General features: G+C 48.9%; 1 protein-coding gene across 3 annotated transcripts in view; it reads right to left on the reverse strand.

The window, feature by feature from the left end:
* Positions 1-282: 282 nt before the first annotated feature.
* The window catches only part of IFT27 (intraflagellar transport 27), an 81,001-nt gene continuing 57,476 nt past the window's right edge, over positions 283-23,807 (reverse strand). For 2 of the 3 annotated variants that reach the window (XM_030210042.1, XM_030210050.1), the window contains 5 exons: positions 15,498-15,557; positions 7,081-7,140; positions 6,436-6,553; positions 625-734; positions 283-427 (listed from right to left, as the gene is read on the reverse strand). In XM_030210042.1, coding sequence (XP_030065902.1) covers positions 329-427; positions 625-734; positions 6,436-6,553; positions 7,081-7,140; positions 15,498-15,557 — 447 coding nt within the window. In that variant the 3' untranslated portion in view covers positions 283-328. The remainder of the gene's footprint in view (positions 428-624; positions 735-6,435; positions 6,554-7,080; positions 7,141-15,497; positions 15,558-23,807) is intronic. The other variant, XM_030210058.1, reaches the window with a different exon arrangement.

Below are 23,807 nucleotides of genomic sequence, written 5' to 3' on the forward strand. Positions count from 1 at the left end.
GCAAGACCAAGTAATGATGGAATAATAGCAACACAGTTGCTTACTCAAAACCAATAAGGTGCCCACTTTCTTGACAGCTTACTTTTTAGGGCAAGTTAAATAAAACATTACAGATGTCCTGGAATCCAATTACTGCATGTAATTAACACAAGAATGAAGAGAACAACAGAAATGGCAAAAAGAACACACATTTGAGTCACAAAGAGGTCAGGGAAAACAGCTGTGTGAATTAAATAATTTTTATTTCTTGTTCTGTTTTCTTTTTCTAGCTTGCTAGTTTTCTTAATTTCAGAATAGACCACCACCAAGATTGAAGAGTCCCCATCTCTTACACAAATGACTGTATGGCTTCCACCCTTTCCTGGTACAAACGGTGGAATGATTTGGCCAGAGTGCGAAAAGGAACTTCAAAATTCTCCATTTCCTTCTGGAAAAAAAAAAAAGAGACAAAACAAACTATGCAGATTTACTTTATGTCTGATATGTTTTCTTATTATTTCTATTGCTTTAATATTGAATTTAATACTAATAGAATAAAAGATCATTAGTTCACTAAAAGTAACCATTCAAGCAGTGCCCTAATAGCCTATAAGTGTTGCAGACAGAAACATATTTATTACAAACCGCTGAGGTCTCAAAGTACTCCAGTTCATTTTGGGCTGCCCACTCCTGTGCCTGCTTCTGTTCCACTGTTCGGCGACCAACCAGGTCCGTCTTATTGCCCACAAGCACCCCTGAAATGGTGAAGCAGCACAGACTGAATAAGACCAAATGTTACACAGCCATGTCGTCAATGCACCAACAGCTAAGCTAGTGAAGTGAAAAAACTTTTATCTTTTTAAAATCCTTCTCATGCTTGATCTATCATTTTTATTACCCCTGCCTTCTCTTTCTCCCTTGCCTTTTTTTCTTTATAGTTTTCACACACTCTTCACTGACATTAAATTGTCTCTATTTATGTCAAATGGAGGAGTAGCCTAATGGTTAGTGAGGCGGACTTTGATCCTGGGGAACTGGGGAAAGTCACTTAACCCTCCATTGCCCCAGGTACAAATAAGTACCTGTATATTTTATTTATTTACAGCATTTATATCCAACAATTTCCCACCCATGGGTAGGCCCAATGTGGCTTACAACAATCTACATAAACACACAACAAGTCAGGGATCAAACAATTAATGTCCTAGAAGTATAATGGAGAAAGGGCAAAAGCGAGGTAGAGAAAAAGAGAAAGAGAAAGAGCAGTGGTGATTAATATGACACCGGGATAAAGACAGTTCAGAAGTTAGAGATGCCAGGCAGGAGTGGTGCGTAAGCTTTGCCAAATAGAAAGGTCTTGAGGCGCTGTTTGAAGGTAGGGTGATCAGGAGTAAGTTTCACTAGTTTAGGTAGATCATTCCAGAGATGAGTGCTAGTGTAGGAGAAAGTTGATGCGTAGGTGCTTTTGTATTTAAGTCCATTATATACTGGGTAATGGAGGTTTAAGTACGATCGTGCAAAAAAACACAAAGGCGGTAGGTATGTCAAGTCCCATTCCCTTTTCCTATTTGTTCTTTCCTAATACACAATGGGAAATGGCACAAGAAACAACATGAGAATCTCAGAATATCAGGGTGGAAAATGTATGAATTGTATTATTCAATCACACCGCTGAATTTAACATGGGGTCAAAAGCAATTTACAAGTGAAAATATATATTCATATGGAAAAAAAGAGCCATTTAAAAACTGACCACCATGTCTGCAAGTAAAAGTACAACTGTGGTACAGCAAAATATATATTTACACCTGCATTTTAGTGGAGGTATTCGTGGAATTAGTTTAGGTTGGGGGATAAAGCGAAAGCTACATACCTGTAGAAGGTATTCTCCGAGGACAGCAGGCTGATTGTTCTCACGAATGGGTGACGTCCACGGCAGCCCCTCGACCGGAGATCTTCACTAGCAACAGCGTTTGCTAGCCCTCACGTGCGCATGCACCGTGCGTATGCGCGACCGTCTTCCCGCCCGAACGCGTTCGTGTTCGTCAGTCCAGTACATAGCAAGACATAGACAAGGGAAGACACAACTCCAAAGGGGAGGCGGGCAGGTTGGTGAGAACAATCAGCCTGCTGTCCTCGGAGAATACCTTCTACAGGTATGTAGCTTTCTCTTTCTCCGAGGACTAGCAGGCTGCTTGTTCTCACGAATGGGGTATCTCTAGCCCCCAGGTTCACTCAAAACAAGAAACATTGGTCAATTGGGTCTTGCAACGGCAAGGACATAACTGAGATTGACCTAAACTTATTCAACTAACTGAGAGTGCAGCTTGGAATAGAATAAAATGGGCCTAGGGGGGTGGAGTTGGATTCTAAACCCCGAACAGATTCTGCAGCACCGACTGCCCAATCCGACTGTCGTGTCGGGTATCCTGCTGAAGGCAGTAATAAGATGTGAATGTGTGGACGGATGACCACGTTGCAGCCTTGCAAATCTCTTCAATAGTGGCTGACTTCAAGTGGGCCACTGACGCTGCCATGGCTCTAACACTATGAGCCGTGACATGACCCTCAAGAGTCAGCCCAGACTGGGCATAAGCGAAGGAAATGCAATCTGCTAGCCAATTGGATATGGTGCGTTTCCCGACAGCCACTCCCCTTCTGTTGGGATCAAAAGAAACAAACAATTGGGTGGACTGTCTGTGGGGCTGTGTCTTAAGACCAGACTCAGACAAGTGCAGAAGGTATTCAAGCAGGGTCTGTGTAGGACAAGAGCGAGGATCTAAGGCCTTGCTGTCACACCAGATGGCAAACCTCCGCCATAGAAAAAAGTAACTCTTTTTAGTGGAATCTTTCCTGGAAGCAAGCAAGACCCGGGAGACACCCTCGGAGAGACCCAAGGAGGCAAAATCTACACTCTCAACATCCAGGCCGTGAGAGCCAGAGATCAGAGGTTGGGATGCAGAAGCGCCCCCCTCGTTCTGAGTAATGAGGGTCGGAAAACACTCCAATCTCCACGGTTCTTCGGAGGACAACTCCAGAAGAAGAAGGAACCAGATCTGACACGGCCAGAAAGGAGCGATCAGAATCATCGTGCCTCGGTCTTGCCTGAGTTTCAGCAAAGTCTTCCCCACCAAAAGTATGGGAGAATAAGCATACAGGAGGCCTTCCCCCCAACCCAGGAGAAAGGCATCCAACGCTAGTCTGCCGTGGGCCTGAAGTCTGGAACAGAACTGAGGGACTTTGTGGTTGGTTCGGGTAGCAAAGAGATCCACCAAGGGGGTGCCCCACGCTTGGAAGATCTCATGTACCACTTTGGAATTGAGCGACCACTCGTGAGGTTGCATGATCCTACTCAACCTGTCGGCCAGACTGTTGTTTACGCCTGCCAGATATGTGGCCTGAAGACACATGCCGTATCGGCGAGCCCAAAGCCACATTCTGACGGCCTCCTGACATAAAGGGCGAGATCCAGTGCCCCCCTGCTTGTTGATGTAATACATGGCAACCTGGTTGTCTGAATTTGAATAATTTGGTGGGACAGCCGATTCCTGAAAGCCTTTAGAGCGTTCCAGACCGCACGTAACTCCAGGAGTTTGATCTGTAGGCCTTGTTCCTGGAGGGACCAACTCCCTTGGGTGTGAAGCCCATCGACATGAGCTCCCCACCCCAGGAGAGACGCATCCGTCGTCAGCACGTTTTGCGGCTGAGGAATTTAGAAGGGATGTCCCAGAATCAAACTGGACCGAATTGTCCACCACTGCAGGGATTGAAGAAAACTGGTGGACAGCTGGACTACATCCTCTAAACCCCCAGCAGCTTGGTACCACTGGGAAGCTAGGGTCCATTAAGCTGATCTCATATGAAGACGGGCCATGGGAGTCACATGAACTGTGGAGGCCATGTGGCCGAGCAATCGCAACATCTGCCGAGCTGTGATCTGCTGAGACGCCCGCACCCAGGAAACGAGGGACAGAAGATTGTCGGCCCTTGCTTCCGGAAGGTAGGCACGAGCTGTCTGAGAATCCAGCAGAGCTCCTAAGACTTCGAGTTGTTGAACTGGAAGAAGGTGGGACTTTGGATAATTTATCACAAACCCTAGTAGCTCCAGGAGTCGAATAGTCATCTGCATGGACTGTAGAGCTCCTGCCTCGGAGGTGTTCTTCACCAGCCAATCGTTGAGGTAATTGAACACGTGCACTCCCAGTTTGCGTAGAGACGCCGCTACGACAGCCAGGCATTTTGTGAACACCCTGGGCGCGGAGGCAAGACCAAAGGGTAGCACACAATACTGAAAGTGCCGTGTTCCCAGACGGAATCGAAGATACTGTCTGTGAGCTGGCAGTATCAGGATATGAGTGTAAGCATCCTTTAAGTCCAGAGAGCATAGACAATCGTTTTCCTGAATCATGGGGAGAAGGCTGCCCAGGTAAAGCATCCTGAACTTTTCTCGGACCAGATATTTGTTCAGGGCCCTTAGGTCTAGGATGGGACGCATCAACCCTGTTTTCTTTTCCACAAGGAAGTACCTGGAATAGAATCCCAGCCCTTTTTGCCCCGGTGGCACGGGCTCGACCGTATTGGTGCTGAGAAGGGCGGAGAGTTCCTCTGCAAGTACCTGCTTGTGCTGGAAGCTGAAGGACTGAGCTCCCGGTGGGCAATTTGGAGGCTTCGTGACCAAATTGAGGGAGTATCCTAGCCAGACTATTTGAAGAACCCACTGGTCGGAGGTTATGAGAGGCTACCTTTGGTGAAAAAATTTTAACCTCCCCCCGACCGGTAGATCGTCCAGCACGTACACTTTGATTTCGGCTATGCTCTGCTGGAGCCAGTCAAAAGCCCGTCCCTGGCTTTTGCTGGGGAGCTGCAGGGGCCTGTGGAGGCGCACGCTGTTGACGAGAATGAGCGCGCTGGGGTTTGGCCTGGGCAGCAGGCTGGCAAGAGGGAGGATTGTACCTACGCTTATTAGAAGAATAGGTAACAGTCCACCTTTCCCCATAAAAACGTCTACCAGTTGAGGTAGATGCTGAAGGTGTCCGGTGGGAGAATTTGTCGAAAGCGGTGTCCCGCTGGTAGAGCTGTTCTACCACCTGTTCGACCTTTTCTCCAAAAATATTATCCCCCCGGCAAGGCGAATCCGCTATCCGCTGCTGGAGCCTATTCTCCAGGTCTGAGGCACGCAGCCATGAGAGTCTACGCATCACCACACCTTGAGCAGCGGCCCTGGATGCGACATCAAAAGTATCGTAAACACCCCTGGCCAGGAATTTACGACGCGCCTTCAGCTGCCTGACCACCTGCTGAAAAGGCTTGGCTTGCTCAGAGGGGAACTTATCCACCAAGTCCGCCAACTGCCGCACATTGTTCTGCATATGAATGCTCGTGTAGAGCTGGTAGGACTGAATTTTGGAAATGAGCATTGAAGAATGGTAGGCCTTCCTCCCAAAAGAATCCAAGGTTCTAGAGTCTTTGCCCGGGGGCGCCGAAGCATACTCTCTAGAACTCTTGACCTTCTTAAGGGCCAGATCCACCACACCAGAGTCGTGAGGCAACTGAGTCCGCATCAACACCGGGTCCCCATGGATCCGATACTGGGATTCGATCTTCTTGGGAATGTGGGGATTAGTTAGCGACTTCGCCCAGTTCACCAGCAATGTCTTCTTGAGGACATGATGCATGGGTACTGTGGACGATTCCTTAGGTGGCGAAGGATGGTCCAAAAGCTCAAACATTTCAGCTCTTGGCTCATCCTCTGTAACCACAGGGAAAAGAATGACCGTAGACATTTCCCGGACAAAGGCCGCGAAAGATAGACTCTCGGGAGGAGAAAGCTGTCTTTCAGGGGAGGGAGTGGGATCAGAAGGAAGACCATCAGACTCCTCTTCCGAGAAATATCTGATGTCTTCCTCTGCCTCCCACGAGGCCTCACCATCGTTTTTTTTTTAGCTCTGCCGGCGCTGGTGTTTTTTCCCCCCTTCTATTTTGTCTTTGCCGCCCCTCCACAGCAAAACTTTTATATTTTCCTGGTTGCCGGAGAATCGGGACGTCCCTTTAGATTAGGCTCCTCTTCCTGGTCTCTTCAGCCAATCAGAGCGCGTTTCGCTGACAACAGCCAGCTAAGCCCGCTTTGATTGGCTGAAGAGACCAGGAAGAGGAGCCTAATCTAAAGGGACGTCCCGATTCTCCGACTCAGGTACCGAAGGAATAGAGAATGCAAGTGAGCTACAACGAGTAGCTCATTTGCATTCCCTATCGTTGATGCATTCCCGTTCCCTACCGATTCGCTATGGAATCGGTAGGGAACGGGAATTACCGACGTCTTTAATGCATCTGGGCCCAAGAGTCTTCCCATCTTTAATCTTCTTTTTCAACAGTGAAACTTGTTACTTAAAGGAGACAGTCATCTGTTCTCAGGTTAACGAACTGAAGCAGAAGGAGAGAAAAGTCTTTAACACCCACCTGGAAGTTGGGAGCATAAAGTTCGGGCACGAACCCTCTGCAGCCACTTGGCACAGCTATTAAAGGACTGCTCATTGCTGACATCATAAACCAAACAGAGGATACTAGGCTGTTCCCACTATAAATAATATAAGAAAATGTTAAGTGATACTGAAATGAGGCATACGCAAGAGCTAGCTTTTCAATCATTCACTGAAATGCTGGAACTGAAAAAAAAATGTATCCCATCTCCAGCAAGACTCTCAAACATGGTGTGCTTGCTTCCAACTCAAGGGAGTCCCACATAACCTTTAATAATGATTCTACCCAAGGCTCAGCTCAAAAGCCTTGCACAAGTCACATAGGAAGACCAGGCTCCATGCCTGACTTAGGAGCAGGCTCCATGTATAAAGTGTAGGTAAAAGAACTACGGAAGTGTCAGTAACAGCCAGTGTCTGTGTTGTGTGTGGGGGTGGGGAGTGGGGAAGAGAACCGGTACCTACAGAGTAGCTAACAGCAATGCCCAGGGCACAACATGGCTTATATTTGGAAGTTACAAGTTGGAGCATAAGCCTTTGAGAGAAGAGGAAATAAAACGAATACAGCTCTAACCTCAAAACAACAGAAAGCATATTTTAGGTTAAACAAAGGATCTTTGCTACTTGCCAGTTTCTCCATTATTTCGTAGAAAATTTCTTTGCCAGAGGAATCATAGATCAGAAGTTCCTGAAGAAGGAAAGAAAAAAGCATTTTATGTGAAATCGTTTGATTTAGAGGGCAAAAATGTGGAGGGAAAAGATAGGAGACATTGAAGGAGTATGAAAGGGAAAGAAAAAAGAAAAGGGGTGGCATCAGCAAGCGCCATTTTTCTGTAGACACACTCTGCAACCCAAAGAGGGGCATAATCGAAAGGGGCGCCCAGGTTTTCCTGAGGACATCCTCGCAGGACGTCCTGGCCAAGGGGCGGGGAAACCAGTATTATCGAAACAAGATGGGCGTCTATCTTTCCTTTCGATAATATGGTCGGGGATGCCCAAATCTTGACATTTAGGTCGTCCTTAGAGATGGTCGTTTCTGATTTTCGGAGATAATGGAAACTAAGGACGCCCTTCTCAGAAACGACCCAATGCAAGCCCTTTGGTCGTGGGAGGAGCCAGCATTTGTAGTGCACTGGTCCCCCTGACATGCCAGGACACCAACCAGGCACCCTAAGGGGCACTGCAGTGGACTTCAGAAAAAGCTCCCAGGTACATAGTTCCCTTACCTTGTGTGCTGAGCCCCCCAAACCCCACTACCCACAACTGTAAACCACTACCATAGCCCTTACAGGTGAAGAGGGGCACCTAGATGTGGGTAAAGTGGGTTTCTGGTAGGTTTTGGAGGGCTCACATTTACCACCACAAATGTAACAGGTGGCGGGGGGGGATGGGCCTGGGTCCGCCTGCCTGAAGTGCACTGCACCCATTAAAACTGCTCCAGGGGCCTGCATACTGCTGTGATGTACCTGAGTATGACATTTGAGGCTGGCAAAAAATATTTTGAAAATTTTATTTTGAGGGTAGGAGGGGGTTAGTGACCACTGGGGGAGTAAGGGGAGGTCAACCCCGATTCTCTCCGGTGGTCATCTGGTCAGTTCGGGCATCTTTTCGTGGCTTGGTCGTAACAAAAAAAGGACCAAGTAAAGTCGTCCAAGAGCTCATCAGGGACGCCCTTTTTTTCGATTATGAGTCGAGGACGCCCATGTGTTAGGCACGCCCAAAGTCCCGCCTTCGCTACACCTCCAACACGCCCCCGGGAACTTTGGTCATCCCCGCGACGGAAAGCAGTTAGGGACGACCAAAATCGTCTTTCAATTATGCCGATTTAGGCGACCCTGGGAGGACGCCCATCTTCCGATTTGTGTCGAAAGATGGGCGTCCTTCTCTTTTGAAAACAAGCCTGAAAATGAACTATCAGCTAGCGTGACTAGGGTTCAGACCAAAATGAAACCCTAGCTCTGCTCAAGCAGAGACAACACACTCAAGGTAGAAACATTTGCTTTTAGTTGCTGATTTATGGTGGTTTTCTAAGTGCTGAATGAGATTTCTTTGGCTTAAAATGTATTTAATGTGTGTAATAGTTCCTTTATTATAGTCTTTCCATCTTCAATAACTAGCTGGACACCATTACTGGAATAGGAAGCGGTAGGTTTGGGAGATTTTTCAGGAACCATTCAAAAGCAATACCAAATAGTTTTATAAAAACCAATGCTCTGGAAACAGTGAGTTAAGAATATGATGAATGCCAAACAAGATTTGTGCAAATTCCAAAAATATAGAAACATGACAGCAGATAAAGGCCATATGACCCATCCAGTCTGCCCATCCTCTGTAACCCCTAATTCTTCCTGTTCCTAAGGAATCCCACATGCTTTTCCCTTGCCTTTTTAAATTCTGGAACAGTCCTTGACTCCACCACCTCCACTGGGAGGCCATTCCACGCCTCCACCACCCTTTCTGTGAAATAATACTTCCTTAGGTTACTCCTAAGCCTATTCCCTCTCAACTTAGTCGTATGCCCCCTCATTCCAGAGCTCCCCTTCATTTGAAAAAGGCTCTCTTCCTGTACATAAATGCCCTTGAGATATTTAAACGTTTCTATCATGTCTCCTCTCTCCCTCCTCTCTTCCAGCGTATACATGTTGAGGTTCATAAGCCTGTCCCTATTAAAGAGGCAATATTGCTTTATTGCTTAGTCTGTACCTGTTTTTTTTCTGATTTTGTTCTTTCTTTAGCTGCTTTTTAAGTCAAAGCTGATTATTTTTCACTAGTAAAAAAAAGCCCGTTTCTGACACAAATGAAACGGGCGCTAGCAAGGTTTTCCTCGGAGTGTGTATGTTTGAGAGAGTGTGTGTGAGAATGACTGTGTGAGAGAGAGTGAATGTGCGAGTGTGACAGAGAGAGAGTGAGACTGGGTGCGAGTGTGTCTGTGAGAGAGAGAGTGTGTGAGAGAATGTCAGTGTGTGTGCCATGGGCCCCCCTCCCTCCCAGTTCCAGAGTCCCCCCTCCCTCCCTCCCTCCGAGTTCCAGGGTCGTCACCCTCCCTCCCTCCGAGTTCCAGGGTCGTCCCCCTCCCTCCGAGTTCCAGGGTCGTCCGTCTCCTCCCTCCGAGTTCCAGGGTCATCCCTCCCTCCCTCCTAGCTCCTGGGTCATCCCCTCCCTCCCTCAGAGTTCCAGGGTCATTCCCTCCCTCCCTCCGAGTTCCAGGGTCGTCCCCCCTCCCTCCGAGTTCCATGGTTGTCCCCTCCCTCCGAGTTCCTGGGGACCGAGTTTCAGGTTCCCCCCTTCCTCCCTCCGAGTTTCAGGGTCCCCCCTCCCTCTGTCTGAGTTTCAGGGTCCCCCTCCCTCCCAGTTCCAGGATCCTCCCCCTCAGAACGCGACGTCACACGCATGAGGGTGTCATCGTCCCTCCCTTCCAGTTCCAGGCCCCCTACCTCCAAATTTTAAAAGTCAACTTCACTTACGAAGTCGGGTTTACGGTGGCCGGCAGCAGAGGTAAAAGGCGTGCAGGCTCGGCCCTTCTCTCTCTTTCTCAGCTCTAGTCCCGCCCTCATTTTCTGTTTCCGCAAGGGCAGGACCAGAGCTGAGAGAGAGAAGGGTCGAGCCTGCATGCCTTTTACCGCTGCTGCCAGCCGCCATAAACCTGACTTCGTAAGTGAAGTTGACTTTTAAAATTTGGAGGTAGGGGACCTGGAACTGGAAGGGAGGGAGGGAGGGAGGAAGGGAGGGACGCCGACACCTTCAAGCGTGTGACGTCGCGTTCCATTGCCTGGCAACTCTGCAGCGTTCCCTTCCAGTGATTGGTCTTTATGAACACGGAAGTACGTGACATCATTTCAGGAGATGGATACAGAAAGCATGAATGCTTCAGGCTTCACTTTCACAGAGTCAGCTTCAAGAACGTTGGAGGTGCTTTTTATTATATACTAGTAAAAAAGGCCCGTTCCGAACCAATGAAACGGGCGCTAGCATGTGTTTGTTTTTTTGTGTGTGTGTGTGTATGTGTCACAGAGTTATTTTGTGTGTGTGTGTGTGTGAGGGTGGGGTGTGTGTGCAGGTTGTTGATGTGTGTCTTTTATTTTTTGTTTTGTTTTTTTGCTTGGGGGGTTGGGGGATGTGCTGTGCTCTGCTGGCAAAGTGGGATGGATTGGTGTGTGGCTTTGAGGGTGTGTGTCTGTTGTATTGTGTGTGTGGTTTTGTCTGTCAAGGAGGTTTGTGGAGGGGGGTCTTTCTGTTGGTGAAATGTAAATGTGGTTGTAGGGGGGGTCAGCCTTTGCTGAGTGGTGGATTGTTTTTTCCGTTTTTTTTTTTTGTGTTGTGCTGAGGCAGCAAAGTTGTTTTAGATGGGCGGAAGGTAGAGGAGCACGTTCTTGGTCTGTCGGTATTTTTTAGCCGTTTCAGGGCTGCTGTAGGGGAACACTGGAAGAGAAATGTGCTGTGGGAAGTCTTTTTCCGTTGGGCTGGGGTTCTGGGCATCCTGGAGGTGGGAGACGGCTTGCCTGAGGACGGGGATGGTTGTTTTAAGTTGGCGGGAGAGGAGCACGGTCTCGGGCCATCGGGTGGTGATCCGGTATGTTCGGTCCATTTCAGGCCGGCTGCAGGGGAATGCTGGAACATGCGCTGCGGGAAGCTGCGCCGTCTTTTTCTGGGTGCTCGGGGAATCCCCGAGGTGGGAGACTGCTTGCCTGAGGCTGGGGATGGTTGGGCACGGCCGCTTTGACAAAAGGGGAAGAGGAAGGGGGTGGGGAGTTACCTGTAGCTGCGTGAGAAAACGGGTACTCTTTGTTTTGTATTATTAGTTTGCATTTCTGTTGAAGAAAGACTGGATGCCTTTTGAATGATGGAGGTGGTGCGTCGGTGTGCGGTTGTTTCGTTAGTTTGGCAGCCAGTCTCCAGCAATTCCTAGGCAGGGAAGGAGTAGGGAAACACGCTCTGCGTGTTTCCCTACTCCTCCCCCTTCCTTGGTCGCTGTTTGCTGCTGGCTGGGTCGTGGGCAATCCTTCCAGCTGGGCCACAGCTTGTCCTGTTCGCCCACGTCCCAGATGGTGAGGGGCACGTTGTTTTCCGGCTCCTCTGACTCCATGTCAAGCGATCCCAAATATAGTCTTTGCTATGGGCCCTCTGGCACTGTTCAGTACTGGCATTAGGCTTTTAAAAATCTCCCCGCCCCCCCCCCCCCCCCCCCCGGTCTATTTTTGCACATACCCACAGCAGGAATATTCTTCTCTCGTTCCAGCGGTGGTTCAGTGCTCTCCGTGCTGCCCAGATAATGAGCCATTCTGCTGGGGAATGCTCCTCCCTTATTGTCACGTAGTTTCCTCTGATTGGTCCGTCTTACGTTGCCTAGTGTTGCCTGGGAACGGTGTTGTGATGGTCCTTTGTGTTTCAGAATGTTGAGGGTGTTTTTTCTGATTGGTCCGTCATGCGAGGGCGGGGCAGAGAGACATGGTCAGTGTTGTGGCTTCACCACCATGAATCCATGAACCCTTCAGTGAGTGACTGAGTGACTTCAGAACGTTGTCTTCAGAACGTTGAGGGTGAGTTTTATTATAGTAGATGATGATGGGCTCAATCCTTGCTGATCAGTTCCTAAAAACAAAACCAAAGCTGCCTGTGCAGGGAGTTTAGCTTGGTTCAAACATGAAAAATAAGATGAGTTTGGACAATAACCAAATAAAGATGGATTAGTCAATCCAGGCTTGGACAGCACCCTAGCTGGTTTAGTTTTCAGGGTATCTGTAATGAGTATTCAAGAGGTGTATCTGTATACTTGAAAAACAAACAAAAAAACAGCACCACGGGCCTTTAAAATGGAACAAAGTTCTTTAATGAATGAGCCTTGACCCGACACGGGCCGTGTTTCGGTGACTAGCACCTGCGTCAGGGGTCACAGTGATGACGTGGAAAACTTGGGGAATAACTCGAATATTTTCATCTACAATATTCCTTACCCCACGTCTCACGTAGCAAAAGTTATAAAGCACCAAGGCACCTTCACTTTCTGTATCCAATTCATTAAAGAACTTTGTTCCATTTTAAAGGCCCGTGGTGCTGTTTTTTTGTTTGGACTTTAGTTTGTACTTTGTTCCCTCTCTTTTGTTATACCGTATCTGTATACTTGGAAATTTTCATATACTAGATCTCCAAATATTCATTACAAGTATCGCGAAAAAATCAATTATCTAAAGTGTTCTGAGACCCAGATTGAGAACCACTACAGTTGTTGAACTCCTGTTATAATTAATACCCTGCTAGAGTGCATATTTCATTGAAGCTGAGTCGGCCACTGTATTTCAATAGAGAAAATGTTGGTTATAGTAAAAAAAAAAAAAAAACTGCTAGACAGAATATTTTAATATAAATTACTTTAAACTTTCCTGCTTGATCTTCAGTCTATTTATAAATGCAGAGAGAACATGATTCACATATCAAAATGGGATCACGATGACACAAACGCCCGTGTATGATCTTTATTCCTCCATATCATGCATTTTTCATGTTACTGGCACACAATACAGAGGAGGAAAATGCTCTTTTAATGAGACTCCTCCAATAATGAAGTCTGTTCATGGAAAACTGGCAGTAACTCCAAGAGTTCCGTGATATTTGGCTTACTGGCTGGGTTTCTGATGAAATTCTGCCAACTGTTTATTTAGAGGCAAATTTCAGTAGTGTCCTAGACACATTTTGTTTTTCAAACCTCAACAGAAGTGACAGCATCACTGTGTGAGAGCCATTTGATGATCAAGGTGAAATAAATTAGTAGTCTTAGTCTGATTCCCAGAGGACAAACATTCCCTTCACAAAGAAAGGCAAATACAACCCACTGTCAGAATTCAGCACTAATTGACACTGTTGGCAGCAGACTGAAGAACCCAAAGACTGAATTAGCCTCTTATCTCCAAAAACAGGGTTGAGGCATATTGGCAGCGGTTAGCATCTACAAATGACTTTGTTTTGCACATACTAGAACAGGAATAAAATTCAATCTTCATCCACAATATGTTGGGGAGTGCCTCAGATCTCTCAAATGTATTGCTATAGCTTGTCTTAATACTTGCATTGGGCCAAAGAGAGTTTGTTTCTGGTGCTCACGGGGTGTAATATGTAAATATAGCATATCGACGTGTACTTGGAAGTTCATCAGTGTTGTGACATCCATGACATGTGAAAAGCTTGTGCTTCAGTTTGCGAAAAAATACCAGACGGTTTCCAGTGATGCAAATCTGGCATCTTTCAGAAGCACTAGGCTACTAGGAAAAAAATATTTAAAATGCTGTATTTGTAAACTGTGGCAGACAAGTATAGACGTTCAAGCCTGCTACCTTCATAATCTGAGACCAAGAAAATGTGGCAGAAGGATACAGAAATATTTCTCATTGTTTTGGGTGCCACAGGTCTCATTAAAAAGTATTTTTAAGTGCGCCTGGATAAATTGCCTATGTATGTAATATCTTGTGAACTTCAGAAGGAAGCTCTCTTTGGCATAATGCATAATGCAAGAACTATGGTAAGCATTAATAGTAAATTTGAGAGCCAATGCACTAAAGTCCCTGGAGACAACTGCTCGCTATTTCCACCTCGGTAAAAGTTATCAAGGTGGAAACAGAAAGCGATTCCCAAATGAAATTGCATGCAACTGAGCTGCTCACAACAGTGTACAGCTCAGTAGGGGAAAGTGCCAGCGCATGTGTACAGCGGCTAGCTGCTAAGCATGGCTGCTATGCAAATGCCCAGAACAGACGAACAGCTTTCACTGGTACATGGCTTTCATGCACGCCAGATTCATCCGGCGTGTACGAAAGCCATGTAACAGTTCTGTGCTGCAGGACACTCCACCTCCTCCAACGATGAAATTTGTAGTGGGGGAATGGCAGCCAGATTGCTCCACTGGCTGTGGAGGGCAACAGGGACTGCATTTGCTGCACCCCTTCTCTCTGTCCTGTGTGCAACAGTGGCGGTGACCAGGGAAACACTGAAGTCAGGCTGGAAGGAGGGAGTGCTGTGTTCCTGGTCAGCCCTAACATGCAGTGCCAGCCTGGAAACCCCCTGCTATAGCACAAGAGAATGGAATCCAGCAGCATGAGCTGCCCAATATAAGTGGGGAGCAGCCAGGAACTCTACTGTACCGACAGCTCCAGACCTGCTTGAAAATTCTGCATGCTCCAACAGGCGATCCTTTTTGTGAATTGCTGGGAAAATGTTTGTGCAACCCTTGGACAGCTCATTTAAATACTAATGAGCTGATTTAATACTACTACTAATAGCATTTATATAGCGCTATACATTTGCATTGGCTAGTTAGCTGCTAAGGCAAACGGTAAAAGCCACGCTTAACCCCTTTATACATTACACCCAAAATAACATTCGCTTTAGACTAGTTACAACCAGTCTAAAGCAAACATTGGAAGCAAGTTAAGATTTGTGTGTCTGGGCCTGAGATCATACTGTGAGGTTCATTACTGTAATGGTATTCACAAAAATAATCCATTTGGAGACACTGCCCTCAAGAGTGACATGGACCTGAGGACCAGTAAAACCTGCTTCTGAACTGTTTTTAAATGCCTTAGGGTTACAACACATTTCTTCATGCATCGCACCCATTTCCAGATGCCCATATTTTTATGTATGGGCCCTTCCAGATGCCCATATTTTTATGTATGTGCTGCCCTCATCAAACAGATCTGCAGGTCAAGACTAAGAGAATTATGAGTGAGGTTCTGCTAGCTGAATGGCAGGAGTGCTGCAGGTCAGGACTGAGGGGATATTGACAGAGCTATATGTGGGAGCAAGTATCTAGATCCCAAGGAGTAGATCCATTTCTTGCCACTCACTCTCGGGGATATTTGGGGACTTTATCCAAGTCTAAATAAAAAAATAAAAATATTATTAGTATGGCTAATAATATTTTCTGGAAATGCTGAAGTTGACCTCAGCAGAGCTGTTCGTAGGACCTCAGTACTAGAAATAGTAGGGGTGCTTGAAGTCCGGAATAAGTCTGGAAATGCTAGGTTGAATGCCAGTGTTGAAATCATTTGTCCTTACCACGCTGTCGTTTGTTTCTGGAATATGCACTGTCTTCATTATAATATCCACACCAACTGTCTACAAATCAGAAACAGAATGAGTTAAAAAAGATATTACTCCAGATATTTCTAATCACCACTAAGCACCAGCAAGTCTCTCAACATTAGGGAAATACAATACTGAACAGTTAAAGGATGAACCATATAACAGTTAGGGGACTTTTACTAAAGTGCGCTAAGTTTTTGCACTTTGTGTGCCTTAACAGCAGATGTTATAAGTGTGCTAAGTGCAAACGCTGGGTGCTAATTTTGGGGGGTGTGCCCAGCACATTCTCAGCAATTACTACACTTGAAAGTTCATTAGTGCGTATACAATTTTTGTCAATTAGAGCGAAGGTAGAGGCACTAAGTGCTACATCCAAGCAACAGTGCTTCGTAAAAGTATATAGAGGACCATGATGCTTGCTTTACAGATATCACTTTCTCTCCTCTTCTCCCCCTGCACCTGGGTCTGGATCTCTATAGCTCCCCCCCCCAACCCAGTCCTCCTTATGCCAAGGTGGCTCACGGCAGACACAATACTGAAGGTGGCCTCTCTCTCAAGCTGGCGGAGATTTTCTTCTGCTACGTCCCACCCATAGGAAGTTATATCTGTCACGCTGGTGAGGAAAAGTGAGCCCTTGGGCCGCTGCCGAGGAGTGGCAGCAGCAGGCAAATCACCCAAACAGGAGGCATAGCAGACTGGAGCAGCTGGACCGGAACAGAAGCACTAAGCAGAAGCAGGAGAATAGTCCATGAATCAAACAGAGTCTTGGGCAGGCAGCAGACAGTAGAATAAACCAGGAAATAAGCAGAGTCTTAGGCAGGCAGCAGACCGTAGAATAAACCAGGAAACCAGCAGGGTCAAAGACAGGCAAAGGTAAAATTATGTATCATACCTGATAATTTTCTTTCCATTAATCATAGCTGATCAATCCATAGACTGGTGGGTTGTGTCCATCTACCAGCAGGTGGAGATAGAGAGCAATCCTTTTGCCTCCCTATATGTGGTCATGTGCTGCCGGAAACTCCTCAGTATGTCGATATCCAAGCTCCATCCGCAGGACTCAGCACTTAGAGAATTACACCCACAAAGGGACACTCTGCCCAGCTCACCACCGCCGAAACGGGGGAGGGGAATTAACCCAGCTCATCCCCACACAAGTGGGGGAGGGGAATCCGTCCAGCTCATCCCCGCGGAGCGGGGGAGGGACACCACCCCGCCGATGCGGGGGGGATCTGGCTTATCCTGCAACCGCAACCGCGGGAGGAGCTGACTGACCCTAACACCGCCGAAGCGGGAGGGGTACAAAGCTGCCCTACAGCCGCACGAAGCGGGAGGGAGCGCCGGCAGAATTTATGTCTCAATCCAGCCCCGAAAACGGAGGGGAGAGGAATGCAGCAGCTCACTGTAACACAAACTCGTCTCAATTCTTGAAGAATCCAATTGAAAAAACTTGAACACGAAGTCCTCCTGAACAGGAACTGAAGACTAAACTTGAACCTGAAATGCAACCAGAATATAAACAGTACAGATATCTGGGAGGGGCTATGGATTGATCAGCTATGATTAATGGAAAGAAAATTATCAGGTATGATACATAATTTTACCTTCCATATCATCATGCTGATCAATCCATAGACTGGTGGGATGTACCGAAGCAGTACTCACCCAGGACGGGACATTGAAATCCCTGACCGCAACACTGAAGCTCCAAACCGGGCCTCCGCCCGAGCAGCCACAGTCAAGCGGTAATGCCTGGAGAAGGTATGGGCCGATGCCCAAGTTGCCGCCTTGCATATCTCTTCCAAGGAGACGGACCCGGCCTCTGCCATCGAGGCCGCCTGAGCTCTAGTGGAGTGAGCCTTCAGCTGAATAGGCGGCACCTTCCCCGCGGCCACATAAGTCGCTGCAATGGCCTCCTTGACCCATCTTGCCACTGTAGGCTTAGCAGCCTGCAGACCCTTACGAGGACCTGCAAACAGGACAAACAGATGATCCGACTTCCGGAAATCATTGGTCACTTCCAAGTATCTGATGATGACTCGTCTCACATCCAGAAATTTGAGAGAAGAGTATTCCTCTGGGTAGTCCTCCCTACGAAAGGAAGAGAGGCAGAGCTGCTGATTCACATGGAAGCAAGAAACAATCTTGGGCAGGAAGGAAGGCACTGTGCAAATAGTCACTCCTGCCTCAGTGAACCGCAGAAAAGGCTCTCGACATGAGAGCGCCTGGAGCTCGGAAACTCTTCTGGCTGAAGTGATAGCCACCAAAAAGACTGCTTTCAACGTCAGGTCTTTCAGAGATGCCCTCGACAAGGGTTCAAAAGGCGGCTTCTGCAAGGCTCTTAGCACCAGGTTGAGATTCCACGCAGGCACCACTGAGTGCAGAGGAGGGTGCAGGTGATTAACTCCCTTGAGAAAAACGTACCACATCTGGCTGCGAAGCCAGGGAAGCACCCTTCAGGCGGCCCCTGAAGCAAGCCAGAGCCGCTACCTGGACTTTAAGGGAACTGAGCGACAGGCCTTTCTCCAGACCTTCTTGCAGGAACGCCAGCACTGAAGAAATTGGAGCAGTGAAGGGAGAAAGTGAGCCTGCTTCACACCACGCTGCAGAGGTACGCCAAACGCTGGCGTAAGCAGTAGAAGTAGAGCGCTTCCTTGCTCTCAGCATAGTGGCGATGACCTTGTCTGAGAAGCCCTTCTTCCTCAGACGCTGCCGCTCAATAGCCAGGCCGTAAGACCAAAGGGGGAGGGATCCTCCATCACCACGGGACCCTGATGCAACAGGCCCTGCTCCACTGGCAGCCGCAGAGGGTCGTCCACCGAGAGCCTGATCAAGTCCGCATACCAGGGACGTCTGGGCCAGTCCGGACCCACCAGGATTATTCGGCCCGGATGCTTTGCCACCCGATCTAGTACCCTGCCCAACATGGGCCAGGGCGGGAACACATAGAGAAGCTCCTGTGTCGGCCACTGTTGGAGAAGAGCATCTACTCCCAGAGATCGAGGGTCCCGTTCTCTGCTGAAAAAGCGCGGCACTTGGCAATTGGCCGATGACGCCATCAGATCTAGGCTCGGCTGGCCCCAGCGCTTCGTGATGTCCAAGAATGCCTGAGCCGATAACTGCCACTCTCTGGGATCCAAGGTATGGCGACTGAGAAAGTCCGCCTTGACATTCATGACTCCGGCAATGTGGGCCGCTGACAGCTGTTCCAGGTTCGCTTCCGCCCACTGGCATAGATTCATGGCCTCCTTGGCTAGAGGGGCGCTCTTGGTACCTCCCTGGCGGTTGACATAGGCCACAGCCGTGGCATTGTCCGACAGGACCCGTACTGGCTTCAACGCCAGTACCGGGAGGAACTCCAAAAGCGCCAACCGAATGGCTCTGAGTTCCAGGAGATTGATAGACCACTTTGCCTCTGCAGGAGACCAGAGCCCCTGCGCTGTCCTTCCCAAGCAGTGGGCTCCCCAGCCCGTCTGTTGTAGTGGTCTCATATGAGCCCTGGCCCAGGGCACTACTTCCATCGTGGCCGTCATAGAGCCCAACAGCTGCACATAGTCCCAAGCCCGAAGCGGAGAGGCTACTAGGAACTGGTCCACCTGAGCCTGAAGTTTGACAATCCGAGTGTCCGGCAGGAACACTCTGCCCACTTGGGTGTCGAATCGAACTCCCAGATACTCCAGGGACTGAGTCGGGTGCAGCTGGCTTTTCTCCCAGTTGATGATCCACCCCAGGGAGCTCAAAAGAGCAATCACCCGGTCCACAGCTTTGCCGCACTCTGCATAAGAGGGGGCTCGGATCAACCAGTCGTCCAGATAAGGATGGACTTGTACTCCTTCCTTTCGCAGGAAGGCCGCGATGACCACCATTACTTTGGAGAAGGTCCGCGGAGCAGTAGCCAACCCGAACGGGAGGGCTCTGAACTGGAAGTGTCGGCCCAGGACTGCAAAACGCAGAAAGCGTTGATGAGGAGGCCAGATGGGAATATGCAAGTACGCTTCCTTGATGTCCAAGGATGCCAGGAACTCCCCTGCCTTCACTGCCGCTATAACAGAGCGGAGAGTCTCCATGCGAAAGTGCCGAACTTTCAAGGCCCGATTGACTCCTTTGAGGTCGAGGATAGGCCGTACAGAACCTCCTTTCTTTGGTACCACAAAGTAAATGGAGTAACATCCCTTGCCAAGCTGATTTTCTGGCACCGGAACGACCGCACCCAGGCGGATCAGGTTGTCCAAGGTCTGCTGCACTGCCACAGCTTTGACCAGAGACTTGCAGGGAGAGAGTACAAACCCGTCTCTTAAGGGTCAGCAGAACTCTAGCTTGTAGCCGTCTCTGATGACTTCCAGCACCCAAGCGTCTGAAGTTACCCTGGTCCACTCGCCCAGAAACGAGGACAGGCGTCCTCCAATCTGCACTGGGCCATGGACCAGGACCCCTTCATTGGGTACGAGACCCTGGGGGAGGACCGGAGGGCGCACCTCTGGGACGGCGGTCTCTGCGAAAGGAATGCTGCTTGGGGGAGAAGTTCCTCTTGAAGGAAGAGGGGGCAGAGGAGCCCGACTTGCCAGGGCGGTACTGATGGGCTTCCTGAAACCGTCCTCTGGAGTTACCAGGGCGAGCACTGGCCCGAGCCCTGACCTCTGGTAACCTCTTGCCCTTAGACGTGCCGAGATCGGTCACAATTTTGTCCAACTCGACCCCAAAGAGCAGCTTGCCTTTAAAAGGCAACTTAGCCAGGCGGGACTTAGAGGCGTGGTCCGCAGACCAATGTTTCAGCCAAAGCCACCGCCGCGCAGAGACTGTCTGAGCCATACCTTTAGCCGAGGCTCTCAAGACATCATACAGTAAGTCTGCCAAATAAGCCAAGCCCGATTCCAGGGCCGGCCAATCAGCCCTCAAGGAAGAATCCGAGGGGGAAGCCCGCTGCACAATCGTCAGGCACGCCCTGGCCACGTAGGAGCCGCAAACTGAGGCCTGCAAACTTAAGGCAGCCGCCTCGAAGGACGACCTTAAGGCCGCCTCCAATCTTCTGTCTTGGGCGTCCTTTAGGGCCGTGCCACCTTCCACCGGCAACGCCGTTTTCTTAGTCACCGCAGTGATTAAAGAATCCACGGTAGGCCAAAGAAAGGCCTCCCGTTCACTTTCAGGCAAAGGATAGAGGCGGGACATAGCCCTAGCCACTTTGAGGCTCGCTTCCGGGACATCCCATTGAGCCGAAATTAAGGTGTGCATGGCATCATGCACGTGGAAGGTTCTAGGCGGGCGCTTCGTCCCCAGCATAATGGCGGAGCCAACAGGGGCTGAGGGAGAGACGTCCTCTGGAGAGGAAATCTTCAAAATGCTCATGGCCTGCACTAAGAGGTTGGGCAAATCCTCTGAGCGAAAGATCCGCGATGCAGAGGAGTCATCCGCTCCATCCGAGCGGGAATCCATCTCCTCCAAGGAATCCCCAAAGGACCGTTGGGAGAACTCAGATACGCTGCCCTCATCTAACATCAGAGGAAACAGAGTCCTCTAAGGCCTGGGAATCCACCCGAGGGCGTTTACTTCCGGGGGCCTCAACCCCTTTATCGGACAAGGGAGAAGGGGCAGCGTTTTGCATAAGGAAGGCCTGATGCAGCAGCAAAATAAACTCGGGGGAGAAACCCCCCAGACTGTGCACTTCAGCAGCCTGGGCCACAGCCCTAGACGCACCCTCAACCGGCGCTCGCAAGAGCGGGGGAGAAACATGCTGCGCATCCAAGATGGCGTCCGGCGCGACACTCCGCGAAGGAGCCGCGCGGGAAGAACGGTGCTTAACTTTAGCCGCTTTTTTGCCGTCGCCCAAATCAAGGGCGGCCATGGCATTAACGTCTCCCAGCTCAAGGGCGGCCCAAGAAGAAGCCGTCCGAGCAGAGTGGCCGGCCAAGATGGCGGAGGCGAGCAGCGGGGGATGGGCGTTTATGGTGGGAAAAACCGCAGCACTGGAGGAAGACCCAGGACACTGACCGGCCTCCGAACTGACACCCAACAAGGGCAAATCAGACTTTAAGACCCCCGCATCCCCGCTAGAAGCGCACACGCGGTCCGGGGAGCGATTCTCCGCGCCCTCGCCCTCCGACGCCATAGGCCACGTGGAGATCGATCGGGGAACCCCCTGCCCGCTATAAAAAGGTAAAAATTACCTGCTTCTCGCTCCGAGCTGTAACGACCTGGTGTCCCAGTGAGTAGCTGCAATAAACGTTTAAATAAACGTCGAAATAAACGCCCTTAAGGACGTCCAAAATTTTTTTTTTTTTTTTTACGGAGCCAGCGGGAGGGGGGAGAAAAGGAGGGACCTGGCGCCACCAGGTTTGCACTTGCTGAAGAAGAGCCCTCAACCCCAGGTACTCAACAAAACCTAAAAATTAGGCTTGGAGACCTAGCCAGAGTTGCTGCTGTGTGTGACCACCACCTGCTGAGACAGAGAACATACAGAGGAGTTTCCGGCAGCACATGACCACATATAGGGAGGCAAAAGGATTGCTCTCTATCTCCACCTGCTGGTAGATGGACACAACCCACCAGTCTATGGATTGATCAGCATGATGATATGGAAGCAAGTTTTCAGGGCAGGAACCGCAACAGACCAACAAGGACAAGAACACAACTGAAGACCTCTGTTGCCAAGGCAAAGCCTGAAAGTTCCCAGGTGCTTAATAAAGGCAACATACAAGGAAGTTCACCAGGTAAGAGTGCTGCTAAGTTCCAAAAATCCCAAGACAGTCTGGAAGGCTTGAAGATCCGGACCGGACCAGCATGACTTCTGGAACATGGGAAACAGCAAACAGACAGTCCATCGCAGCCACCAGGTCTGATCACCACGTGGCGAGATGAGTGAGAGCATGAAACAGGAGCACAACCGTGAGAATATCAGAGAGGCAGAACACAGGAGAGGCCACCTTCAGCACTGTGTCTGATGTGAGCCACCTTGGCGTGTGGAGGACTGGAAGAGACCTGGACCTAGACACAGGAGAGAAGGAGAGAGGAAAGAGAAAGACAGAGAAAAAGACCTGGAGAAAAGGGGGAGGGGCAAGCTGAAGGAAGATAAAAAGAGAGAGGCATAGACCAAAGGTGGGGGGGAGGAAGATACTGGACTTGGAGGGGCAGAGAGAGACACACATACACACAGACTAGAGAGAGAAGAAGAAACATGGACCAAGGAGGGAGGGAGAGAGAGATGCTGGTCCACAGAGGGAGTTCAGGGATCAGGAGTGGGGAATGGAGGAAGGGAAGAGAGAGGAGAGAAACTGGCCATGGGGAGGGACGGAGACACAGAAGAGATGCTGCAGTTGGAGGGAGAATGGAGACAGGGACACATAGGGGCGATGCTGGATACAAGCAGATGAATAGGAACACAGGTGGATGCTGGACAGAGTAAGATAAGAACACAAAGGGCACATGCTGAGTAATGGAGAGAGGATAGGGACACTGAGAAGGCAGATACTGAACATGGGGCGCAAAAGGGGCACAAAAGGGAGTCACTGAACATGGATAGAAACATTTATATAGAGAGAAAAGAGATGTCAAAAGGAAAGGAGACCATGGGACAAAACAGAAAAAAGCACAAAAGAGACACTGGGACCAAAGCAATGCTGACAATAAAGGTAGAATAAAGTAATTTTTATTTCTGAAATTATTAACTGTAATATGTCAGTTTTGGGAAATGTGCATCTCTGATATCTTGCGCTTCAGTTTCTATTTCTGTTACTATGACAGGTTTTCGATGTAGGTCTGGAATTTGTTTGCCTTTTGCAGGGTTTGTTTACTGGATCTCTGAAAGAGTGTCTCATCTTGCCCCTCCTCCCACCTGGTCCCAACCACCTTGGGAGAGATGATATTATTGTAGGCCCATTCAGTCCTAGATATGCCACAGCAAAGGAGACACTGCATTATACCCTGGCCAAGAAGAAGCTACCCCTCTAATGGAGTGACTCTCATGGTTGTAGGCAATTGTCTATCTGTTAAAACACATGCTAAAGAAATCATATCTTTAACCAGTGAGCAATGATAGCTTTTGATGCTGACTCGCCCTTCTTAGATTTACAGTGGTATTTATAATTCCTGCATTACTTGGTCAAAATCTATTTTCAACAGTTTAGAACAACACATAAAATACTCAGTTACACAACTTTAAAATGTGTTTTAGTTTTCCTTTCATTCTGGGTTATTATATACCATCACTTATAATATACACTATTGTTGGTACCACTATAGCCCTAATTATAAGCATAGAACATGTTACTGGTTGCTATTTTGAATTCCAAC

This window comes from Microcaecilia unicolor, chromosome 1 (genome assembly GCF_901765095.1).
Source record: "Microcaecilia unicolor chromosome 1, aMicUni1.1, whole genome shotgun sequence".
Lineage (NCBI taxonomy): Eukaryota > Metazoa > Chordata > Amphibia > Gymnophiona > Siphonopidae > Microcaecilia > Microcaecilia unicolor.